Source organism: Camelus ferus, chromosome 17 (assembly GCF_009834535.1).
Source record: "Camelus ferus isolate YT-003-E chromosome 17, BCGSAC_Cfer_1.0, whole genome shotgun sequence".
Taxonomy (NCBI): domain Eukaryota; kingdom Metazoa; phylum Chordata; class Mammalia; order Artiodactyla; family Camelidae; genus Camelus; species Camelus ferus.
Genome location: NC_045712.1, coordinates 5,952,471 through 5,977,773, shown reverse-complemented (window position 1 = coordinate 5,977,773; position 25,303 = coordinate 5,952,471). Strand labels below are relative to the sequence as shown.

The 25,303-nt window shown below is 37.5% G+C and overlaps 1 protein-coding gene across 3 annotated transcripts in view; it reads right to left on the bottom strand.

Annotated features, from left to right (window-relative positions):
• The window catches only part of CNTN3 (contactin 3), a 299,956-nt gene that overhangs the window by 216,441 nt on the left and 58,212 nt on the right, over positions 1–25,303 (bottom strand). For all 3 annotated transcript variants that reach the window (XM_032458081.1, XM_032458082.1, XM_032458083.1), the window contains exon 2: positions 7,957–8,091. In XM_032458081.1, the coding sequence (XP_032313972.1) occupies positions 7,957–8,011 (55 nt within the window). In that variant the 5' untranslated portion in view covers positions 8,012–8,091. The remainder of the gene's footprint in view (positions 1–7,956; positions 8,092–25,303) is intronic.

Here is a 25,303-nt window from a genome sequence, read left to right as displayed (position 1 = left end):
TAAAGAAGGGACCAGACAGCTTGCTTTTCCTCTTTTCCTGCCACATGAGGACACAGCAAGAAGACAGCCATCTGAAAATTACGAAGGGTGTCCCCACCAGGAACCGAATCAGTCAGCACCTTGACCTTGGACTTTTCAGTCTCCAGAATTATGAGAAGTAAATTTCTGTTGTTTAAGCCACCCAGTCAATGGTATTTTGTTATAGCAATCTGAGCAGACTAAAACCTGCTTCTCTTGATTATGTTCTCTTAGATTATGTCCAATTTTAACAAAATGGTTATTTCCATGGGCAGTGGAGTGAGGCTGTTTTAAATACTGCTGTTTGAATTCCCTTATTAACTGTGTGAATTTTAGAAAAGTCCTTAACCTGTCAGGACCTCCAGCCCTCATTTATAAAATAGGGGTCACAATAACACAAGGCTCAGAGGACAGAATTCAGGCAAGGCCCTTAGCTCTGTGCTTGGTATAAAGTAAGCACTCACTGCATGTTCACTTTAATTATTATTATTTTAAGACCCGGCTCAAATGTGCTTCTTGCCACAAATATTTTCTATCTTCCTTTCTATAAGATCTCTCTTAGAACTTAATGCCAGTCTTTTCATATTTTTCTTACATAGGATCTTAAATCTTAGCCTTTTTCTTCCTGCCATTGTTTGCACATGCCCTCTTTCCTTCCTAGACAGACAGCTGATTCATCTTGGACTCCTCCATGGCACTTATGACAATGCCTCACACAAAGCAGATGCTCTGTAAATGCCTGCTGAATGGCTGCTCAAAAAGAGAACTCCGGTTGCAACATATAAGATGCACTGCAGAGAGGAAGGAAGAGCAGGCAGAGGGAGGAGGAGCAAGGCTGGGGCACGAGTGAAGATAAGAGATACTAAAGACCTGAGCTGCCTATGGAATGGTATCCTGGAAGTGGGAACAGGGATGGGGTGAGAATAGGGGACAATGATGAGGAAGTATAAACCATAACAGTGTAACTACTGCCTTCTCCTTGCTTACAAGAGTATTTGCAAAATACATGTTAGCATGTATTAAATATACATTGCATGCAAAACACATGTAAAATATATGTTGATGACTAGCATCAAGGTTCCTTTTGTTGTGGCTTGAATAAATGCATGCATAAATGTGTGTGTATGTATCTTATACTCAAAGTTCACCACGAGTCATGAGTTAATACTTAGGAATGCACCCTTACATACCAAGAACCCAGTCCATTTAGCTCTGCTACCACAATTCGTGGGAAAACATAATTGCACAGGGGTACTTAAAAACACTTTTATATGATGAGTGCTTTAAGACCGCTGAACACTTAGGCAATAGTCTATGAAACTGGTTTGAATGAGCACCTTATTTGCAGGAGTCAGTGAACTGATCAACAGATACTTTTGAGACAATAATAGCTATTTAAAGAGCTAAATAAAATTGTGGGTTTTATTTAGCCTTCTATTTTTGTTGAACTCTAACAGCATTTCCAATACATATTATTTTTTAAGTCCCCCAAAAGCCTTTTTAGTCACCATCAAGCTTAGAAAAATCAGATATGAGGAGATCAAGGTTATAGGAACAAAACACACTAACAATGTTTGCTTTTTCCCCCCCCTGAGTTTTACATGCATACTCTGATAAACTGTCAAGATTTAAATGGAATAAATGAAAAGCAATTCAAGATTTAGGGTGTTGCAATTGAGGAAATGATTTGAAATAAGTTTACTGGTAAAAACATGGAGGATGTCAAGATTTATAAGGAGAGATCAGCGACATCTCCATTTCACCAGTACGAATGTTATCAAGTCATATCACACTGCACACAAATACCACAGAAAAAATGACAGTCATTTGAGTTTATAGCAACCATTTACTTCAAGTGCCACATCCAATGCCACAAACTCATTTTCTCAGTGATTACAAGGGTGGCAGGATTAAAACCAATTGAAAAATATTCCTCAATTATCTCAGGGAGAACTTGGAAAGTTTATTTTGCTTTCAAAGCTTTCCTTAATCACTATTTGGATGAAAGCCTAGCATGGAAAGTTATTCACATTAAGATGACAAAATATAGGACAGAGGCTATAATGGAAGGCACTCGAAGGTGCATTAGTAGGTTTGGTTCTATTCGCACACAAACTAATGGCTTTAAAACAAGCAGAGTTTATGATTTGCAAATGCAGCCCAAGCAAGTGATTCTGTTTGTCCATGTTGTCTATCACTAAATCTACACTGTTAAAGGAAGCCAAGGTTCATGTTTGGTGATCACACATTTTATCCTTAATTATAATACTAAGAATTTTTAAATGATTTTATCAAGGTGATCTAAATCATCTCCTAAAGCTGACCTGTGGTCACGGTTATAATACATTTAGAGATACCTATGAGAGGACACAGGCCTTTACTGCCTTGGTAACTCCCCAAAGAGGCAAAGGTAAATTTCATAGGTCACTGAAGCTCTGTGGAATAAGGATGACAGGTCACAGGATCTACAGGTGGGGTATTTACTGCTTTTGAAGAGTTTAAGCCAGAAGGGGGCATGTCAACATGACATCAGGGAGGAGCTGGTGTCTTCTTATTTCTCTGACCTGAATGCACTGAATCAGCTTTTCCCTCAGGCTAGCTTCCCTGATGATTGTAGGCTGGCCACCTACAGCAACCAGGGTTCTGAGATTCCTCATTCAGATGCACTAGGAGAAAGGACATTTTCCACAAAGTTTGAACAAAAGTCTTTGAATCAATTAAATCTTAAGGCCAAAAAAAAAAAAAAAAAAAAAAAAGGAAAAAAGCCATGAGCTCACTGGCTTAGACCAATCACTGGGACAAAGGAGATGAATCCATCTGTGGAGCTCTGCCCAGGGTCAGCCTCTCTCAGGCCTCATGGCTGCTTCATGGCTGCGGTAAACAGTAGACACTGGAGATACCAACACAATATACATAAAAAGAAAGTTAAGGACAACTAAGAATCATCTTCCCTCTGAGGACTAATCCCTTCCAAAATCAATGGCTACCTACATTCACAAGTAATTTCTGGGTACTACCAAAATAACAATAGATTCCAATATGTTGATTGTTCACTACAACTTTAAGAAAATAATTTGATAAAATAAGAAAACTTTAGAACTTTTACAGAAGTAGGATATTTTCCATGATGATGTTTTTAACTAGGCTTTGACAACCATTTTAGCTATCCAAAGAAATTTCTCTTTCCAAAAGACTTACATTTACCTTGCTGGTACCACCAAAAGATTAAAACTAAAACCAAAACACTTGCATTGATTGAGAATTTGTCAACATTCATTAAGCAATGATGCCTGAAACATGAACTCATCTGACAGAGGAGTCAGGATTTGCTGCTAATACACATTCAGGAAATATTTACAAATTTTCATATGAAATCAAAAAGTTCTCATTAGCTTCCACAATTTGGATCCCCTTTGGGCTATTAAATATTAGAAAACCTCTGCAAAATTACAGCTTTCTATTTCATAAATATCTAGAGTCATGCCACCCAAGAGAAATATAATCCAAGTCACACATATATTTTAAAAATTCTAGTAACTATGTTAAAAAAGGTTAAAAGAAACAAGCAAAATTAATTTTAACAACATTTTTACTTGAACAAATATAACTAAATTTTTATCAGTGCAGCATCTAATCAATATAAAATTACTGAGATATTTAAATAATTTATTTAAACTCAATATTTTTGGTAACTTCTTTAAAATTCTCTGTGCATTTTACAATTACAGCACATCTCAACTAGGACTAGCTGCGTTCCAAACACTCCACAGCCACGTGTGGCTAGTGGCTCCCATACAGGATAGTGAACATCTGAAGTATCGAATGCAGTTAAGCAACGAACTGATAGGTAATTAAGAAGCAAGACGACAATCTCCTGGGATCCCTGATGACTTTTAGCCCATGGCCTATACCTCTGACTTTATTCCAGAAGAGAAACCATCGAAGTGGTAAATACTAGTGACTAGGGAGCTCTACTTTGATTTTAGACATAAACAGAAATTTTGAGACGACTAAATAGACTAGACAAATTACTTAAACTCTTAGAGACAGTTTCCTTGTCTCCAAAATAGAAATAATATCTATCTTATTGTATTTTTGTTAATTAGGTGACCTAAGTAAAGCATTTTCATTGTGCCTGGTATACAGTGACTGAGCTTCCCTTTATTAATATTGCTGGTATTATTAATTTTACTGTTATCACTATTGTTTTCCTGATTTGAGTGTCCCTTCTTTTCCTGGTTTCTTCTCAGAATTCTGGAGAGTTCTTGTCTCTAGCTCTCTATTCTCTACCTAGGTCTGTGGCTCTTAAACTTTTTTCACAGCAGCTCAGTAAGAAATGTATGTAAGATCACGACCCAATACACATGTACTGAAAGGACAGCTCATGAGGCCTGGGACATTGTTTTGTTCACTGCTATATCCCAAATGCCCAGAAGTGCCCAGTAGACAATATTTACCAAGCGGGCAATACATGCTGATATAGTACACTCTATTCTTATTTTAATTTTAATTCATTTATTCTAATAAAAAATGCTGGCTATGATCCACAGAATTGATTTTTTAATCCACTATTTGGTAGTGAACTTCAGTTTGGAAAACTCTCATCCCTTTTTTGTGCTGAGTTTTCATTTCACACACAAGGGTGATGTATACATAAGGTGACACAGAGCCTTGAGGTGATCCTCGACCCTTCCTTCTCTCTCATACCCCACATACATCACATACATTCCATCCACAAATCCTCATGGATCTACCTTCAAAATAATAACCCAAATTTGACCACCATCCCTGCTTGCCCCCTGGAGTCGTCACCATGAGCCCTTGCCTGAGTATTGCATTAACTTCTCACAGGTGCCCCTGCCTGCTCACCTGCCCCTTTACAATCAATCCACAACGTGACATCCAGTGAGATTCTTGAGGGAAAAAAAAAAAGTCTCTGACCAAACCAATGCTCCTGAAGACATTCAGGGTATAAGCTCTAAATATTTTCAGTGATACACAAGGCCTTCCATTCTTCGCTGCAACCAACTCCATCTTACCTCTTGGCTTTCATCTACTACTTCTTTCCTATAATACCTCCCTGTTCAACCATGCTAACTTTTCTGCTGTTTCTAGAAATACTCAGCATGTCATATATTAAAACCTTGCATGGATTGCCGACTCTGCCCAGAGCTCTCTTCCCTAAATAGCCACAAGATCAACTCATTCGCCTGTAAGTCTTTGCTCAAATGTCACCTTCTCAATGAAGATGAACTGGATGATGTCACTTAAAATGGTAACCCACATGCCAGCCCCCCACACTCTCATCTTATTCTGCTTTTTTTCCTTCATAACACTATCATTTCTATATCAACTAACTCTAAGTCATTTTCAACCCAACATGATGGAATTTAAATACCATAGAGACACAGGTCCCTGTCCATTTTCTTCATCAGAAACAACGCATGACACATAATAGATGCTTAATAAATATTTTTTAAAGAATGAATGAATCTTAAATTTTTTTTTGAGGAAGAACAAAATCAAGTTCATCTTAGGAAAAACTCCCGGCTAAAAATGACTATTTGCCTCTCTGCTGCAGAGAGAAACATGCAGAGACACAACAACAGAAGAGCATGGAGAAAAATGCACAGAATAATGAATAACAAAAACCTTAAACTTGAGAAAATAGAAAACACAAATTATCAAGCATTTACTGCATTTATTGAGTTTACGTCTGTGGCTAAACTCAAAGCAAGTGAATTCAAACAATGTGTTTTTACTTGGCATTTATTTAGAGATCTTCCTTATATTATGAACAGATTTTTAACTTAACTTAAAAATGACCCAATATTGGGTAACAGAATATAACATTTACAAGCGGATCTTTTAATCTAAATTTGATATCAATCCAAAAGCAGTACCAACATTCAGTATATGAAGAATTGTATACAATTAATACTCCTTAGCAAATTGACTAGAGCCAAATTCTTTTCCATATTTTACTTGTAAAGATGACCAAATCTCTAAGTAATATCCTACATATAGTTTATCATATATCAATTAATCCAATTCTCCTTTATCAACCCTTACAGCTTTTTCACCAACATATCCAGAAAATCAGGTTGACTTTTACAATTTTTAATAATGTCTTAACATTTTAGAAAAATGGATACTGCTTTTTCCATAAGTCTGTTCATAAATATGTAGAGCATTTCTAATAAATGCTGAAGAACAATCAACACAATTCGCACATAGTGTAAAATTACAACTTAAAATTTTAAACTTTTGAAAAACTAATCTCATTTTCTTTAGCTGCATATCTACTTTCTGAGTGTTTCTCCCTGTTTCCAATTAATTGGAAAATTTCAGGGTTGTTTCTATGAAAATTGGTATTGTGAATAATAATACTGCTGTAGTATATTCTCTTCATTTTGCTCCCTCTACAACAACAAAACTCAAATTTAAAATTTTGTAAATGAATAAAATAAACCAAGAAAAACAAATGTATTTTGATATCCATATTGGTCTTTCTGCAAGACTATTTAAAAAGGCAGGCATTTATAAATAATTACTCGTTTTTCCCTCAGTGCTAGGTTAGTAGCAAAGAAAATATTTTAGGAAACAAAACTGAGGCATCACAGGGGAAAACCTGTTTCAAAAAACTTTATTTTCAAAGTTGGAGGTTTTTCTCCAACTGCTTATCGAGTGAGTCTTTCTGTGTTAGATTGTTCCCCAGAAACAAAATTCATCATGATATTACTGTGATACTCTTTACAGACGTGTAATTTCAAGAGTACTGTCATTAAATAATTTTTCATGCTTTTTGAAAAATTGTTGACGGTTTTAAAAACAGTTGACGGTTTTAATATCATTTAAATATTTGAAGGCTGTTTAAAGTTTGACTTAAGGGCTTAGACGTCTACTCCAACATAAACATGTCTTCAAATAACATGTGTTTTACCTGACAGTGTATTTGGCCTTATTCGACACCAATTTCCTCCTCATATAAAGAAAAATGACAGGCCACATTTTTTGTTAATTTTCTTATGTATCATAAAGAACTCATGATTATCTAGAAAATTGGTCTTCTCAGGAGATGGATGCTGAAATTTTTAGGGGTAAAAGATGATAACTTCTATAATGTACTTTCAAGTGGTATAGTCAATCAATCAAAAACAATACATACCCATATGTAAATAGACAGAACAAATATAGTAAAACTGTACAATAGTTAAATCTAAATGGTGCATATGTGAATATTCATTGTGCTATTCTTTCAACTTTTTAGGTGCCAGAGAATTTTTTAAAATAAACAGAAAGAAAACAGTAAGATAAAATAAACTATTTCATTTATAAGAATCCTTATCTTACTCTTCCACTCCTCCAGGAAACAAAACAAAATGAACAAAAGGAAATACATCAAATAATTTTTTAGAGTTGCTTTTGTATGATGGATATGCGCGAATTATTCCTTTATCTTTGTTTTGTTCTAAACTTCAAACTTTCAAATTAAAAAAAAATCCTATCTTTATTTTTGGTCCCTTAAATAAATTATTTGCTTAAAGAGAAATAGTATTGTTTTTAAGATTAGACATGAAAATATCAACATTCTTTAAAATTTATATTCTCCATTTACACTAAAGATTACAACATTTAGCCATTTTGGAAAAAAGTCACAGATTAACATTCTTAAATTCTGATTAATTGTTAAATTCGTAATACTACAGTAGTTCTGTAATATTAAGTTCCATTATATTTGCTATGAAAATAAAATGGCTTGCAAAAATTTAGGAGTGAAATGAGAATCCAATTAGCAGAAGAGAACACTAGAATTTTCTTTCTGGGAAAAAATTGTCTTTGCTACTGGTAGAGTATAACTTCAACATTTAAAAATTACTTAACATATGACTCAAGTATAGTTCTAACCTCAACTTAGAAAATACAGCCTATTGTTACCTCCTAGGCAGCCAATGAATGAAAGCAGGATCAGCTGTTTCCATGACAACATCATCTTTAATTGCCAAAAGCAAGAGTAACTCTTGTCCAGTCTCTGATGAATAGACTGCTTTGTCTTCAGGTAAATCCTTTAATCTGTAAAATATATTTACAAAGAAGTCAGACTTGAAAAAACAAACTGCTTTAAAAAGTAGATTGTGTTCTTTTCATAAACTACCATTCACAGCCACTCAAAACCCTCAAAGTGAATATTTTTGATGCAAAAAGGATGTATGAAATGTACACACTTTAAAAAATGCTTTATGTAACTAATATGCAGGTGGAAGCAACTTCACAAAATCAGAAATGTTGAACAATACTAAAATACTCAATATTAGTATATTAAATAATGAAGTACTGCTAGATAGTAATTACAACAAATAAAATATTACCCTGAAATTCTAACTTTTCTCATTTCCTCTCGTGATAACATTTTAATAAAACTAAAAGGGTCAAATCAGCAGATATCTTGAAGCACCACTTTTCATAGTCTCTGAATCCCTCATAAGGCATATACACAATAAACAGCATTATCAATGTTCATGTTAAACCTATTTTTTCAGAGACAAATTGCAGAAAGCATCCAATTACATATGTTGCATCAAACAGATAAAAAATGCTAATGATGAAACTGTGCAGTCTGAGAATCTTGCAAATGAAACTATTTTGTTTTTTGCTTTCTTGAGTTTTCATCGACTTGAATGAGTAAATAATTGTGTGAATATTCTGTGTCATTTTCAGTGGCCATTTGAAACTAGTTAAACTGTAAGGTTAGTAATCAAAGTAGGCTAGATGCACACACCTAAAATCATAGAATCTTTTTTTGATTGCTGGTTCCACACAGGGGATTAACGACTTTACCATCAGCCATTTTGGCAGAGAAGGTGTCAGTCAGCAGCTGCTGTGGACTAGGCTGTCTTACCTGTCCTTGAGCAAAGGAAAGAAATCTCAGTGGTTCTCAGCTATGGAGTCCCGTCATGTGATGTGAGGTATTAAATTAGAATTAAGTGTGTCCCAAACAATAATAATTTCAAGAGTGAAAATGCAACATCTTGCAAACTAAGTACCTAATATATTAAATCAGATATTCTTACAGTAATGTTGTTCCTGTTCACTTGCAATATAATATGTTTTTGTCAAGGGGAGGAGTAAGAGATGGAATTGCAGCTAGAATTCCAGGATTTAGGCATAACTCGGACTTGGTCCATGGGAATCTGGAACAGGTGGAAATACAGTTAAGAACTACTCCTCTAAGAACTGCAGGTTAGCAACTTACACCACCAAGGGGTCTGCGACCATTTCTCACTAGCCTCATTACTACAAACTGCATGTGTCTTAGTTTGGGTTCCCCTTAATGCAAATACAGCAAAATGAATTCAAGTGAAAGCAGGTTATTTGAGAGATGAACAAACAAAACAAAACACAGGGTGTGGGGAGGTGAGAGGGAGAAAGGAAGGCAGCCAATGAAGGGTAAGATATAAATCCATCAACCCCTGTGTGTACGCAGAACTTACTCCTGCTGGGAAAACCCTGGAAGTCCAGTCTGTGTGGAAGGTATGCCTCAGGGTGATCCTTGAGTTATCCTTGAGTTGTCCACTTATCCTTACCAAGAGGTAAGGGAGCTGGAGTATTTATATATCAACTTCCATTAGTCATTGTTTGGAGGCTTTTTTCAGTGAATATTAATTACCCAGCGCTTCTAGCCTCTCACTGGTGCAACAAAGTGTCTCCTGAGGCCAAAACTGCATATGGTGACAATTGCTTCAATCGTGCACTGAAGTAACAAAGGCAAGAGGATATGAATGAGGCGCATGTAGTGTTTGTTACACTGTGCATATGAAACTGAGACTTTTTGAAGCTATTTCAATAGCATCAGGTCCCAGGAGACTTATGGCCAGAAACATGAAATGCTTTAAGTATACAAGGGAGGACACACCTTCTACCTCATTCAATCATTATACTTCTCAAGCCTTCCCAGTACTTGATTTCCTCCACTTGGACCAAAGGCTTCTGATACCTAGCCTTCCTTGCTGTATTTCTGCTCAATCTGTGAGATATTTTGTGTCCATTATTATTTTCAACTAGTAACTTGAATGATAACTGAAATCACTCTGATTAAACTTCAATCTGACAGCCATAACCACCATAACTTCCCTCTAATCATGCATGTGAGGAAACGGTAGTCCAGAAATCATGAGAATGACATACACACACACACAACACACACACATAGTAGAAAAGCAAACATTTAAAAAAAACTTTCCAAATAAAATACAATGATAATTAGTCATAAAAAGCACTGGAAGCATCAAATGCAATGGTATGATACACAAAGTGTCCAATATTCATGAAAAGTTAAGAAGGTATATTAAAGTCTGAAGACATTGGGTGAGTCTCAAACACAGGAAAGGCTTGAGGAGTATAACACTGATCGAACTGGCATCTCTTTCTTTGAAGAGTAAAAGCAACCCAGTTTATACATTAAATATACTTGGAAAGAATTTGGTAGTAACAAAAAAATAAACTTAAAAACCACAGGTTGCTGGAATTTTCAGGTAAAAAGGACAAACTTTAGCAAAAGGTCCAGTAGTCACATCATCACAATCATTAAAAAGCACCCAAATAAATATGTGAGAGGCTTTGCTCTATGCCATACAGAAAGCAAAATAAACGGTCTATGTTCCAATACTGCAAGAGGGAAACAAAATATTATAAACACAAATAGGATAAGGAGAAAATTACTAGACCAATATACCTCTGAAGGTGGGACCACATCTTCTCCATCACTGGTTGCTCCAATGTTCCCAACACTCTGTACATAATTTTAGGCTTTCAAGTAATTTTTCTTACTGAGCTTTAAGAACAGGAATAAGTCAATTTGGGAAATTAAATGATTTCATTGGACATCAAGTGAGTGAGAAGCATTTCTAGTGCAAAGAAAAGGTAAGTTATAGCATGATATCCAGCCACCATTTGAAAATTATTTCAGGAAAATGTGTAAGGAGGCGTTAAGAAGATGACAACTTAAAAAAAATGTTATCTTCCCAACAATGCATTCTCAAAGTAACATGCATATCAGTTACAATCACAAAGTGTAAATGTATTCAAAGAAGTTCTAAAGTCTTTTTGACCTGATTTGCAATGAACATTCAAATCAGATATATTTTAATCTGTATTAGGCTTAAAAGGATGAAAAGGCAACACATTTTGCAACACACTAATTTCATTCTTGCCTTCAAATTCACAGAAACCAGAGGTTAGACAATATTAACCAAACTATCTGATTTAAGAGAAGAAATATGTCCATTGTAATATTCTTATATATGCACACACACAGGAATACACTGTCTAAAGTTTGAAGATAAAAGGAAACCACATTCAGGAATGTTATTTTTAAAAATCATGCCGCTCATTTTTAATCCATGCTAAAGTAAAGCACTGACTTTATAAATAGTGAAAGTAATTAATACAATCATGACCTGACTTCTCAGCACTGCCAAGTATTGTTACAGAATGAAGGGACATATAAAAGCTCACCCCACTTCTGAAATCACCAAGCTAAAATAAATACAAAGGAAGCTACTGAAACAAGACAAATACAAATCAAAATGTCATCTGCTACAATAAAAATATCCTACTATTCACAGAAAACGTTTTAAATCAAAGAAAAACTGCATGCCCTTTAGAATTTTCTCTGCTAATAGACGTTTGCATTTGGGGGCTAAAGCTTAATATATTCACAGCACGTTTCTCATGGCTATTCTTTAAATAGCCCCCAAATTTAGTACATATTGACAACTGTACTATCTATTCTTAATGTCAGCTGAACTAAAAAAATGCTAGACCTCGGACTCAAAACCAAAAATGCTGTAAATAGTTGTTCCTGGTTGCTTTCTAAAAGAAGAGACCATTTGTGGCTTTTGTCATATACTTTCCAAAATTGTGGATCATGAAATATTGATATATATTTATAATATTAAATGTTTATAGACAACTTTGAATGCAGTCTTGGCAAATGCTCAGAGTTAAGTTTCTTTACGCAGAGGAAAATTTAGATGTGAGAATAATTTGGCTTCATTTCTATCAGAGTAACAAGTACCAAACGAGCATTCTCTTTTTTGAAGAGACAAACCCTACAGCAACTTTGTTGAGCAGGATGGTTTAACACATCTCTCACATCCAAAAAAAGTCACCCCCAACTTCGATATCTGAGCAACAAATCCTACTCATGAATATACTTTGTTCCCAACCCCTACCAAAAGTCCCCACATAAAACTTGAACAGATTAGAGACTTCCAGTATAGTAAAATTTTTAATCATTAAAGCATGAAAGTTCAATGCCTACGGGTATTGTATTTTGAGTCTTCTGGAGCCTATATTAACTCACCATCATGGTATGCAACCAAAATACCATGGTAGTCAATGAATAAATGAGTTGAATGGCTTGATGAGACTGCACATCCTGTCAGTTCAGAAATCAGGCATCATATACCCACTCTGTTTTCAGTCATATCATAATCATAATCATTCCTTCATTCAGGATCTGCACATCCTCCAGAAATGGAGCTGATCCACTCTGCATACTAAACCTGTTCCTTTCCTGCTGAAACTGAATGGGCAGGGGATGAAATTTACATGAACACTGGGCTTGACAGCTCCACACGCATCCTTCCTACAGTTTACAAGTGTTCGGCAGCTAAGAAGAGGGAGGAATGTAATATGCCCTGTTTGATGTGATCTTCACACCAACGGTTCTGTGTTTACAGCAGCACAGTCAGCAAATAAGGCAAATGCCAGCTAGCAGTCATCTCACGCTCCTGAGGAGACCTACAGCCCTTCATCATCCTTCCTCCGACCCTCAACACTTTCAACACCTTTCATTACGGTTATTTAGACCATGGCATTTCTCTCCAACTTGAGTACAATCTGCAAAAGCAAAACAAAACAGAGACTCATAACCTTTCAGGGGTTGAGGTCCCTTTTGAGAATCAGCCAATCTATGGACCCACTTACCTCTCTACTCCAAAATACACAGAGTGACATAAGCTAACTTCTTTCTTGTAAACGATTTGTTTTATTACACTGCAAAATAATTTTTCATGTTGATATTATATATATATGTGTGTGTATATTATATATATGTGTGTGTTTATATATATGCATCTGTTTGTGTATTTGGAGATTTATTTTTTCTTTCTTTTTTCACGCAGAAATTAATGAGAAATTCACCAAGATGGAATTAAATATAAATTATGCAGATTGAAAAGAAAAATAATTCTGTTAAATAAATAAATTTATTTAAAAAAATAAATGTTCCTGAGAAGGCTACTGTTGAAAGGCCTGACAAAGAAGTTGAAACTATGAGACTGTTTTTGGTATGGGGAGGAATGTCATTTCTGACATCCAGTTAGGTTTTTTCTTTTGATCTTTTAGCAAGTAGTGCACACAGGCAGCAGCAAAGAGAATGAATGGGAGCTCTCGGTGGGTATACGTGGCAGTTGTTGAATCAGCCACATAAAAATATTGCCAGAACTCTCTGAGATGCCTTCCATGGATTTCAGAGCCTCTTTTACTTGGTCCTCAACTCAAAGAGGTCATCTCTTGTAACTTAAGAGCTCTCTCTGTCCTCAATTCAAAGACATTTTCACTGAAACCACCTCAGAAAAAAATGACAATTCCATTTTTTCAATTGGTTCCCCTAGTTCCATCCAAGTGCAAGCTGGAGAGATAAGACACAGCTACCAAATCACGCCAACTTATTTCCTGCTTCAGAATATTAGACAAAATGTCAGTACTTTAAGTATATTTGACAGAGGGTGTACTTCCGTTTTCTTGCCTTACTTTAAGCCTCAAACTAAATGTGTCCATTTCCAGGCCACAATGTTTTACAAACACCTCTCCAATCATGGGTGACTACTACTTGGCATGCAGCAATGGCCCTGGTAGCAGGTTGTGTTTTGTAGCAAGTCCAAGTTTCAGTAAACTTACAGGATTTTCTAACGGAATCTTCATTCCTAAAAAAGACTGGCAGTGTCTAATGTTTTTCCGAGGTGGTGAGAGCGGAAGTGCTCTTTTTTTTTTTTCTTTTTTAAATGCTTCCAGTGAAAAGAACCTTGCCCTAAGTAAGGTTTTTAAGACTTTTAGGTCCTACAACATTTAATGACAAGAGGAAAACTAAACGATAAGCAAGATCTGTGTCACACACTTATCCTTGACATTTCCCAAATTAAACAAAGAACAAAATGAACAAATTTCTATAATTATAAATGCTGCATGGGTTTTCCTTCCTTCTTACCAAATGGGAAATGACTGCAGACCTCATGCCATGGTGAGGACAAGCAATGTACCTTTCCTAAGTCTGCATCACAACAGTCCTTGCCACTACAGTTTATTTAGAATTTTTTTTAAAAGCTTAAAAAAAAAAAAGCTTAATTCATATGATGAAAATCTTTTCTTACAAAGACAATTTTCCAAATATTAGTAGGGAAAATGAATCATGATATACTAACCATGCCTGCTACTGAGTGTTTATTTGCCGGGTACTGCTTCGTACATTAACCCACTTCATCCTCACAACAAACCACGAGGCTCACCCCATTATCACCCCCCTTTCAGATACAGAAACAGAGATGCACAGGGGGTAAAACATTTGTCCAAGAGAAATAAAGACAGAAGCTCCGTATTTTCACTGTTTTTTCACACAGTATGTGTCAAGTGGGATGCTTAAGCAGTCAGACTGTTAGGGAACTGTATAATATAACCTGATCTTTTATAGATTTGTAAAGGTTTGTATTCATATAGTTGGCAATTGAAACTAGTTATAGCAGTGAAAATGCACTGAATTTCACTACATTATAAACAAATTAAACTTCTTTTATAAAGGGAAAGTCCTGGATTATTTAAATAAATAACTGTCCTGCTGGATTTCAAGCATATACATTGTGATAACGCACCACCTCTCTCGTAGGCAAGAATTAGGAAGAATGAAGCAACTCTACTTGGGATTAAATCAAGATATCTCGAAGACACACTAACCCACAAAGTTAAGGTCCAACACAATGTGTGAAGTGTGATGCTTTTTGTGTGGAGACAAAAAAGAAACAGACACCTATATACATTTACCAGCGCACAGAGTTGTCTGAAAGAATATACAAGAACTGGAGAAAGCCGTTGTCTATGGGGAGAAGACCTGTGCTCTTAGGAACAGAAAATTGAGATAAAACCCTTTTCTCTCTACATTCTTTTCTATATTTTCAATTTTCTACAATGTACACATATTGATTTCTCATATTACCAATGCTTTGAAAAAGGGAAAAAAAGTCCCACTTCATTGCTAACAGGATCATAGGTTCAAAAACATGTAAATAATTGTGCTGTGAGAGTCAAGTAGAACAGGACAAAGAGGTTGAAAAATGCTAAAAAGTGCTTTTCAGCCTGGATTAAACAGGACTCAGCAGGAAGACTAGCTTCGCACACTAAGCAAGGCCATTCTTTTTTTTTTTTTTTTAACCTTGTAATTTTGGATGAAGGAGAATGATCCTGGTGAGAAAACGCCCATCGCTGAGCGCCTACGGCACGCCAGGTACAGGCACAGAGAGAATATTTTAAAATAAATCATCATCTTTGACCTCCAGGTACTTACACTCTCAAGAAGCATTCTGACCCAGAAACATTGTAATGTAAGATTCCAGACCGGAGGAGAGAGGTCTGTAACAGGTTGTTAATATGAAGTTCCTTCTTCAGTCACAAGACACAGCAGGTGTTATATCCTAAAGGTAAGGGAAGTGCCAGAACAGAAAGGAACACATTTTCAAAGGAGAGACCGCAAAACCATTTGTCTGCCTCTGAGACCCTTGCTCACATCAGAGGTGTCTGGAACCTGAGCAGAGGATTTGAGAAAAGCTCCTTTTTGGAGAAAATTCTGCTGACTTCCACCCACTCGGGGAGGAAGGTAGATATTTCTTGAAACCCCTGGGTGAGCGTGGGCTTTAAGGAGCCCCCGGAGAGCTGTATTTAGAGGGGTGTGGTGGTCTAGGACCACACTAAGGAAATAGAGTAGGCTGAGCAGAATAGAAGACTGCAATTTATGAAGGGAATGGATCCTCAGAGGTGTTAGAGGCACAGAATTCATAGTGTTTCAGACACACCCTGAGGAGTGCCTAGGGGAACGTAACTGTCAAAACCCAGAGCAGGAGAACCACCAGGCTGGGGCAGGGGACGACTTTCCAGAGAAAAGGTAGGGTATCTAATGAACCCGTGAAAGAACTGCTGAAAGAAAATACCACTTCTAACACTCCTGGTAAGATCAAAGTGCCATGATCCTAAATCACTACAATGGAACTAACCACGTAAAACTTGCTGGCCCCTCTCTTCTCTTCCTGTGCAACACGGTCGCTGAACTGGAAATAGCCAACTAGCGGGAAGAGGTGTAGACATGCTAAGCAGAAAAAAAGCCAAGATACCCTTTCTCTGATTGCAGACTTCCCCGCTGCAGCAGCTTAGCACTGGGGAGGGAGATTTGTCTTCTCTTTAAATCAAGTTCTAATTTTAAACTATTACACAGGACAGAGTATTTTAATTTGTTGATTGAAATGAGATTGGATTTGATGACCTAAGTATCATCAAATATGCAGTGGACAGGGCTACTTGGGTTTTCTTCCAGGGGCAGGAGAGGACTAAGAGAACAAATTCACAGAAAGAATACAAAGGGGCAAAGAGAGGCAACGACATTGCCTGAGGGTCACAGCTCAAGAGCTGCATCTCTTTAACGTACAGTTGAAGACAAGAAGCATGAACAGTGGTTAGAAAATGGGGACACTCCATTGAACATTCTAGTACAGATGGCATCCGGGGTAATTCTTAAAAGCGGAAGATGTACCCAGGAGAAAACAAAGGAGCCAACAATACTGGCAAAATCTAGCACCACAGGTGATTCATGGGAGTGAGTGAAATGACTCACAGAAAGTCCAGAGAGCCCTGCGCTGAGACAGAAGGATGGAGAAGCCCAGTGTCTAGGGTGTGAGCAAAGGAAGATCCACTCCTTGAGGATGACAGAAAATGAACATGCCTAGGGGTCCAGTGCCACTCATGTGTGACCAGGTTATGAAAAGTAAGGGTACATGTAGAGGGTTTAGTCTTGCAAGGGGGTGATGGAGACTGCTTGGGGCTGGGAGTGGGAATGGGGAGTGACTGAACATGGGCAGGAGGGCTCTTTCCAGGTGATCAAAGTATTCTAAAATTGGGCTGTGAGGATGGTTGCACAACTCTGCAAACTTACTGAAATCGCTGAGTTGTACACTAATAGGAAGGTATTTTATGTTATGTAAATTTTACCTCAAGAGAGCTACCTTTTTAAAATGGCAGAAATAAAGAGAGAAAGAAGGAAGAAGAGAAGGAGAGCAACAAAGAACAAGAAGGAGAGAAAGGAAAAAAAAAAAAGAAAGACAGACTGTAAATTAAGGCGTGCAAATGCCTTTGGTGATGTCATCATGCCGTTTCAGTGGAATTGCTGGGAGGCATCAGCCTCATTGTGGTGGGTGGAAGTGTGAATAGAGGGTGAGGAAGTGGGAACAGCTAGAGTCAGATACTCTTTCAATAATTCAGAATGAGAGTGATGGGATCGTGGTTAGAGATGGGTGGACGGTCGATACAGAGTCAATGAAGGGTATTTTTAAGTTGGAAACTTCTTGGGCATATTTATAGACTAAAGGGAAGAACTCAAACTCCAGGAAACAAAAGGTATATTTTAATAGAGGAGACAATCTTCCTGGAGGGAACTGGTATGGTAATGACTATGCCTCAGGCAAAATCACAGGAGCAAGATTAAAAGTATGAGCTGAAAAGGAAACAGCTGTGATTCACTACTATTCAATGTAAAAGAGAAAAGATGGACTCTGGGGGTGGAGACCTTTTCTGGAATTCTCTCAGGCTGGTCTCTTTCTGGAGTATTTCAGACTGGTCTCTGTGGCTCCTTCTGAGTGTCTCCAGTGGATCACAGAAACATTGATACCTGGCCAGGGACCAGAGTCTCAGCATGTCCTGTCTGCCTGTTTTATTTTTATTTTCAGAGCTAAATTAATTTAGAAACCATGATTTCATCTTATGGAGTCACTCCATTTTGAGGAGCTCTGGAATCCACCATACTTTCTCCTTTTAAATCTGGAACTATTTGGAGGAAACTCTAATTCAAAAAGATACATGTACCCTAATGTTCATAGAAGCACTATATACAATAGCTAAGACCTGGAAGCAAACTAAATGTCTACTGACAGATGACTAGATAAAACTGCTGTGGTATATTTATACAATGGAATATTCAGCCATAAAACAGAATAAAATAATGTCATTTGCAGCAACATGGATGGCCCTAGAGACCTTCATTCTAAGTGAAGTAAGCTCAGAAAAAGAGAAATAAAAATGCCATATGATATCACTCATATGTGGAATCTAAAAAAAGAAAAAAGTGGACACTAATGAACTCATTTACAAAACAGAAACAGACTCATAGACATAGCAAACAATCTTATGGTTACTGGAGAAAAGTGGGTGGGAGGGGATAAATTTGGGAGTTTGAGATTTGTAAATGTTAGTCACTATATATAAAAACAGATTTTTAAAAACTTCTTCTGCATAGCACAGGGAATTATATTCAATATCTTATAATAACCTTTAATGAAAAAGACTATGAAAATGAATATATGTATGTATATGCATGACGGGGACATTGTGCTGTGCACCAGAAATTGACACACTGTAACTAACCCTACTTCGATAAAAAAAATCTGGAATTACTCAGTCAGCATACTCAAGACTAAACATTCTCAAAGCACTCAGATACATTGAGAACACTAATAACTAAACATGATACTAATATAGTACTTTAGAGAACCGCTGTATCCCTCAAGTATCCAAACCACAAATCCGGCACAACAGGTTCTAGGTAGGTTATAATAGCAAACCCTGAGTACTTAATGTGTGCCAGGCAAGATTTGAAGTGCTTTATAAATACAAACCCATGCAATGTCCCAAAAAAGGTAATGCCACCATTCCCATTTTTCAGCATTACACATGCAGTAACTAAGGTAGAGAAAAGTTAACCAACGTACCCGATTTCACACAGGTGACCCTCCCTGAGTCTGGTATTTCTAAGTCAGTCCCTAGTTATGATTATTCTGCCTGATCTAGCCTTCATTTACCCTAAAACACAAGTAGAATGTGCTTCTCTGAAGCCCATATCTCTGTTCAAAGCTTAGCTAGACTTAACACACAAGGTGAGGTAATGTACGCAGTCTCCAGGGCAGTGGTTCTCAACCAGGAGAGATTCTGCTCCTCAGGGGACATGTGTCCATGTCTGAGGAGGTTTTTGGTAGTCACAACTGGGGAGGAAAGGGACGTGGATGTACCAGTGGCATCTAGAGAATGGAGGCAGATGGGGGTGGTGCACTACAATTCGACAATGCACAGCACATTCCCCCACAACAAAGAATTATCCACCCCCGAATGTCAATTGTGTTGAAGTAGGAAACCTGACTTCAGAGCAATTTGGAATCAGAAGACTCTAAAAGCAGCTCCTGTCTGTGTAGGCTACTTATTGTCCACAACCTCACAGAAGAAAGGCCACACTTCAGCCTTCACATGTCCTGCTCTCAGACCACCCCAGCCTTGTGGGAAAAAAAGAACAAAAGATCATGGTGGCCCTCCTACTTTTTAAAAATAACTTTTTGTTACAAAAAAATTCCAATCACAGACAAAGTGAACAGAACAAGATAATGGTCTCCCATATCCCTGCCACTGACTTCAGCAGATATCAAATATCTGCCATTCTTGTTTTTTTTTTTATAGCTCCATTTATCCCACTTCCCACCTGATTATTATTTTTTAATTATTTAAGGTATAATTTGCATACATGAAAACCACTGTGTAATTTTTAATACAAAATTTTGAAGAATCATTTTTATTGTAAAACAAAGATCTTTCTATTGCAAGGAAAACATGAATACAAAGACAAAGGTTGTCTTCATCAATTTCTGGACAGCCAATGCCCTTGTGTTGTGGTCTCATTTTGGAAGTACCTCGCCTCCTCAGTCTCTCCCACACGCTCCACCAGAAATGGTTTCTCTGACATCCAGCTTCTAAGTCAGTGTTTTTTTCATACTTCAGGTTGTGCCCTATTTAGAGGGCAATGCATAGGGTTTTTTTTTTTTTAATTTACTTGTGTTTAGGGGGGCAAGTGAAATAACAGAATAGAACAGAATGAAATCAAATAGAATAGAAATGATCAAAATGTACCAAATTTAACTGAGGTTTAGTACTGGTTTCTATGCTGATACTATAGAAGTGCTAGCATATTAAGTATTAAGCCCTGAAATAACTAGTATTTCTTACTATGAAGAGTGGGCAAAAATAGTTTAAAAACATGAGAAGCAGAATGAACTGTGGTTAAACACGGTATATATGTATATGAAGCATGTGCACACTTATATATGTGGCATAAACATATGGGTACATGTATACACACACACAATTGTATCTCCTTGGGGAAGTTACTTGTTACTTAAATCCCTTTTGCCCTTGAATTTTGCATCTGTAAAATGGGGCTGGTAAGTGTATATGCAATTCATTGACTGTAAGAATTTAATATGATTGTGATTATTTGATGAGCTAACTCTCTGGTATCCAGGACATGACAGTTACTATTATTTCAAAAAAATTCATAAACCAAAGACCTAAGTACTAACTCAAACATACATCTCTAACTCATTTTAAAGAGACATTAACAGCTCAGAGACTGCTTACATCTTTTTTTAAACTAAAACACTTGTTCTGCTTAACTGTGTTTTTTAAAGTTGCTTTATCACAATGAATGGGAGCGATTTTGACACCCTTTGGAAATGTTAATCGTGGCTATGAATAGTTATCTGCTTAGCATTCACACCTATTAGGAGCTATATCTAGGTGTATAAAACATTCACTCTATCAACACAGAAGTGTAAATCTAAATTGAGGCAAACTGTGATAGCAGCTTGAATTTATATCCACAGTATAAAATTCAACAGAGAAGACAGAGAGAGAAGAGTACCCTGGGTCCCCTCCCCTACTGCAACAAACCTCTGTTTTTCATACAAATATATAATGGTTCAGACGAAGCCCGTAATCCACAATGGTGGTGGCGGCGGACATCAAACTGCCTGCCTGTACGGAATACTCTGAAATGTTCGGACACAGAACTACATGGAGGCCTGGAGCCTGATAACAGCAGCCTGTCTGCCCATCTAACAGCCTCTGGGGCTTGTCCACATGATGCTCTGAGAGCCCTGGACCTACAGAGTTTGAGATGGGATCTCCTAGCTTTCACATGTTAGCAAGCCACTATTTAAAACCACAACATCAAAACATTTGTGTGGACCAAACAAAATATGCCTGCAATTTAGGTACAATCCATCTTGAAACCACTGACCAAAATGCATCCTCCTGCTTAAAATTCTGAAAAGCGTAACTGATCACTCTGTTGCTCCTAGAGAAATTGACAACATTGCATCCTAAAACCACTTCAGTAACTTTTCTAATCAGGAATACAATTTTTTCAAATTTTGTTTCATCTTTCCACTGGGGGAAGGGTAACAGTGGAGGAGAGGATGCATCCCCTCTACTTTTCATCAGAGGAGATCTTTATTATGTAGAAGTTACTACATTTTATTCAATGAAATAGTCCTCATTCATCCACTAATGAGCTCATGCCTAAGAACCAAAACTTTTCAAGCCAAGTTCAGAGGGTTCCAAAGACTGTGCCCAGACTGGAGATTTCCTCAGCTCTGTGCACACAGGCTGCTTTGCGCCACAAAGAGCCTCCTGTCTCTACCCAGGCACACCATACAGATATTAACATCTCTGTGCATGCCATCCGGGTGCGAAATATTAGGAGAGCATTTGTAACTACTGGCAGGAGAAGTTTGAAGACCTTAATGAAGACTTTGAGGTGCAGCTACGAGCTGATACATTTCAGTTCACACAACAGTAATCAATTTGGTTTCACTTCTTCATAGTTAGACTGATTTAGGGGATGAAAGTGAATTTACCAAAAAGCTACCTGCAGATTTGTAGGTAAAGGTCCAATTCTAAATACCAGGGCTGCTTCTCCAGCACCTAGAACTTTGCCTGGATGAACACATTTATGATACATATGCTTCTGGGAATGGACTTCTGAGATTTCTGGCCTGTTCAGAGCACAGATTCTGCTTACTTCCTCCTGCTCAAGACTCTCCAGACAAAGTAACACTTGAAGACATATTTCATTTTGTAGATCCAGAATAAGTTCTGATTGTTGGACCTTCACATTTCAAAATAACAAAAACAAGTGATAGTTTTTGCGAACAGTCACATGTTTCATGAATACATACACAGTATGTATTTCTTAATACACTCAGAATAGGAGGATATTAAAGAACCAAGCAGACATCATATCAAGAGTGCCAGGTGGGGATGGCATGGCGCTGCAGAATGGCTCTCCTATCAAAAGGGACAGCCACTTCTCCATTTTAGAAAATTAAAAGTTGTTAGTATGTCTTTTTGTTTTTCATGTTGGCAATTCTTTTTTTTTTTAAACACAGGGCTGGCATAACAAAACTTGCTTGTAGACACAATGTGGCCTATGGGCCAGGAATTTGAGGTCTCTGAATATATACGTACAAACGAGAACAGAACAATAACAATAACAAAAATCCTCTGTAGGGAGATACTCTTCTTCAAATAGACATAAGCTCTGCTGCTGTGCTCACTTTCTGCCTAGACATTTCCGTGCACATCTCCACTGTATGCCCAAAAGCCTACTGTGGTGCTCGGCCCACAGTTGACACTCAAAACAATATGTGTGGAATTAATGAACATCAGATTTAGGGCCATAGCTGCCACACTTGGCTCCACAGAAGACCATCTGGGGGAGTAATGCAGAAACACTGATCCCCTGGCCTCACCACATCAGAACTTCCAGGCACCAAGCCCAGAATTGTTCCTTTTTTTTTTTTTTTTTTTAAACTTTCCAAAGTAATTCTGCTGCAGAGTCATTGATGCACATGGGAACCGCTGGCTAAGGACACAGTGAGCCGCCAAATTCTAGTCCCAGCTGTCGGTGATAAGCCTAAAGGCATCTTCACCTCTGTGGCTTTTTTTTTTTTTTTTAAACATTTTTAACTTGGTTAAGTTTTCCCTGAATATTCCCGTTTTGCTAGCTCTGTGATTCCTTGTAACAGGGAAGGACGAGGCAGAATGGAAAGTTAGTTATTCCCCTAATGAGCTGCTTCCAAAAGCACAGGTTGTTTCCAAGAAAACACTGAGGAGATTCAACAAAGGCCTCAGCTGGAAACAGATTAACAGAGAAGGGTCTGGATGTCCAGAGGGGTGACCAGACTGAAGAGAAGAATGGTTACCTAGAGTTCTCAGGGAGATGGACTTGGAACAGATTCCAAGAAACAGAAGCCAGGACAGGTAGCCTGACTGGAAGGGCACATGGATAGAGATAATCTGGATGGATAAATGGTCTGTGATCCATCCCTCCAAGCCTTGCTGATTACCACTTGCTTTACAATTCACAGGCTCTGTGAAGACTCTGGGAAATAAAATAGGACATGAGGAGGCAGAAAGAAGATTTGCCATAAAAAACAAACAAACAAAAAGACCTAAGCAGAGTTATAGAAGTATAGGAATCGGAATTTCTTGTGCCATCTGAATGTGGGAAGGGTCCCAATTCCACCCCCTAGCCCCCATTTACAGTAAGGCTTTTTATATAAACTTGGAGGTGATACTTACTTGAAAGGATTTTGTGCAGATTAATTAGTAACTGTGAAACACTTTGGTGGGTACAATAAGAATGTTCCCTATTTTGGTTACATAATCTACAAATTTTGCACTTTGAAAGCTGACTGAAGGTTTTATCACAAGAAAGCCGAGAATGCTGAACTTCAGTGAAAAATTGTCTCCCCATGAATTTCTCCTGAGCCCAATTAATTGTAGGGTCAGACATCAATTATTTTATTTAGCAAAACTGGTGCTTTGAAATGTATTTTCAAGAAACAACAAAAAAGACCGATTCTGGTTTATCATAATGAAATCTTCCTGTTTAATGTTCATTTGAGAGATGCTCTATTTTATTAGAGCATGTGTATTTGAATAGATAGTTTATTGTCATCTGGGCATTTTGAAAACTTCATATTTTATAATATAGAGGATACAAAGGACATGTGGATATTCAGGTCATTGGGAGGTGGTGTGTTTTTTGTGAGATACACTTCCTTGGTGCAGGAACAGAGGAAAGAAATCAAAAACAAAGCTGCTGGCTCTGTAGGGACTAACCACTAAAAGGTGGGAAATGGCTGAAGATTTGCAGCCACAACCCAAATTCTCTTAGCCACACTCAAGGTTGATACTTAGTTCAAGTGTACATGGCAGAGCCAGGGCAATTATGCACAGCGGTCATCCATTCTAATTGGGCAATGCTGTGTCCTTCCTAATATTTTGACGATCACCCTTGGTACCTTGAGAATAATACTTTAGTGGATTTTTTCACATTATACAGGAGTTTATAAATGACCTTTTTTTCTAGTGCTTTAAAAAGAAAGCTGCCCATTAATTTCAATGTGTGCTAAGATATCTTCCTCTCAGCACGTGGTCTCCTGTGGACACAGGCATGACATAAAAGAACACATATCTAGCACAGGATGGATGATGGCAATGAGATCCAACTATTTAATGTGCCCCTGGGGGAAGGACTGTCACTTTGAAACTTCAGGATTCGATTTACTGCAAGTATTTAGTACCGAACAGTGGTGCTCAGAAATGTTTCTAAGTATTAAGGGCAAATAGTAATGGTAATTCCTGTCATTTACTGACTGTCTTGTGCCTAGCACTGAGCTTATCAAAATCCTCCCAACAGCCCTCTGAGGGAAGTACTCTGACTACTCCCATTTCTGGAGGAGGAAACTAAGGCTTAAAAAAGTGAAGTAATATGTCATCACCCAGCTACTGAACAGTGGTTTAGAGTCCATTACAATGGAATCTGAGGACTGGAGCTGCTGTATCTCCACCTCCTGAAATATCCATGTGTCTCTTTCATCAGTTCAAAACATCCATTCCTTCTGGGATAGAACAACAACAAAATGGTCATGTAACACATCATCCAGGCAGCCCCTACAAGGATAATTCCACCACAGAATTCCGGGGCTGCTTTTCTGTTAGTTACTGGCTATTACTTCTTTTTATTTTTACATTTGAGTTGACCAACATATTTGTACTTTCCTTGCTCCTTTGAGACTCTGAG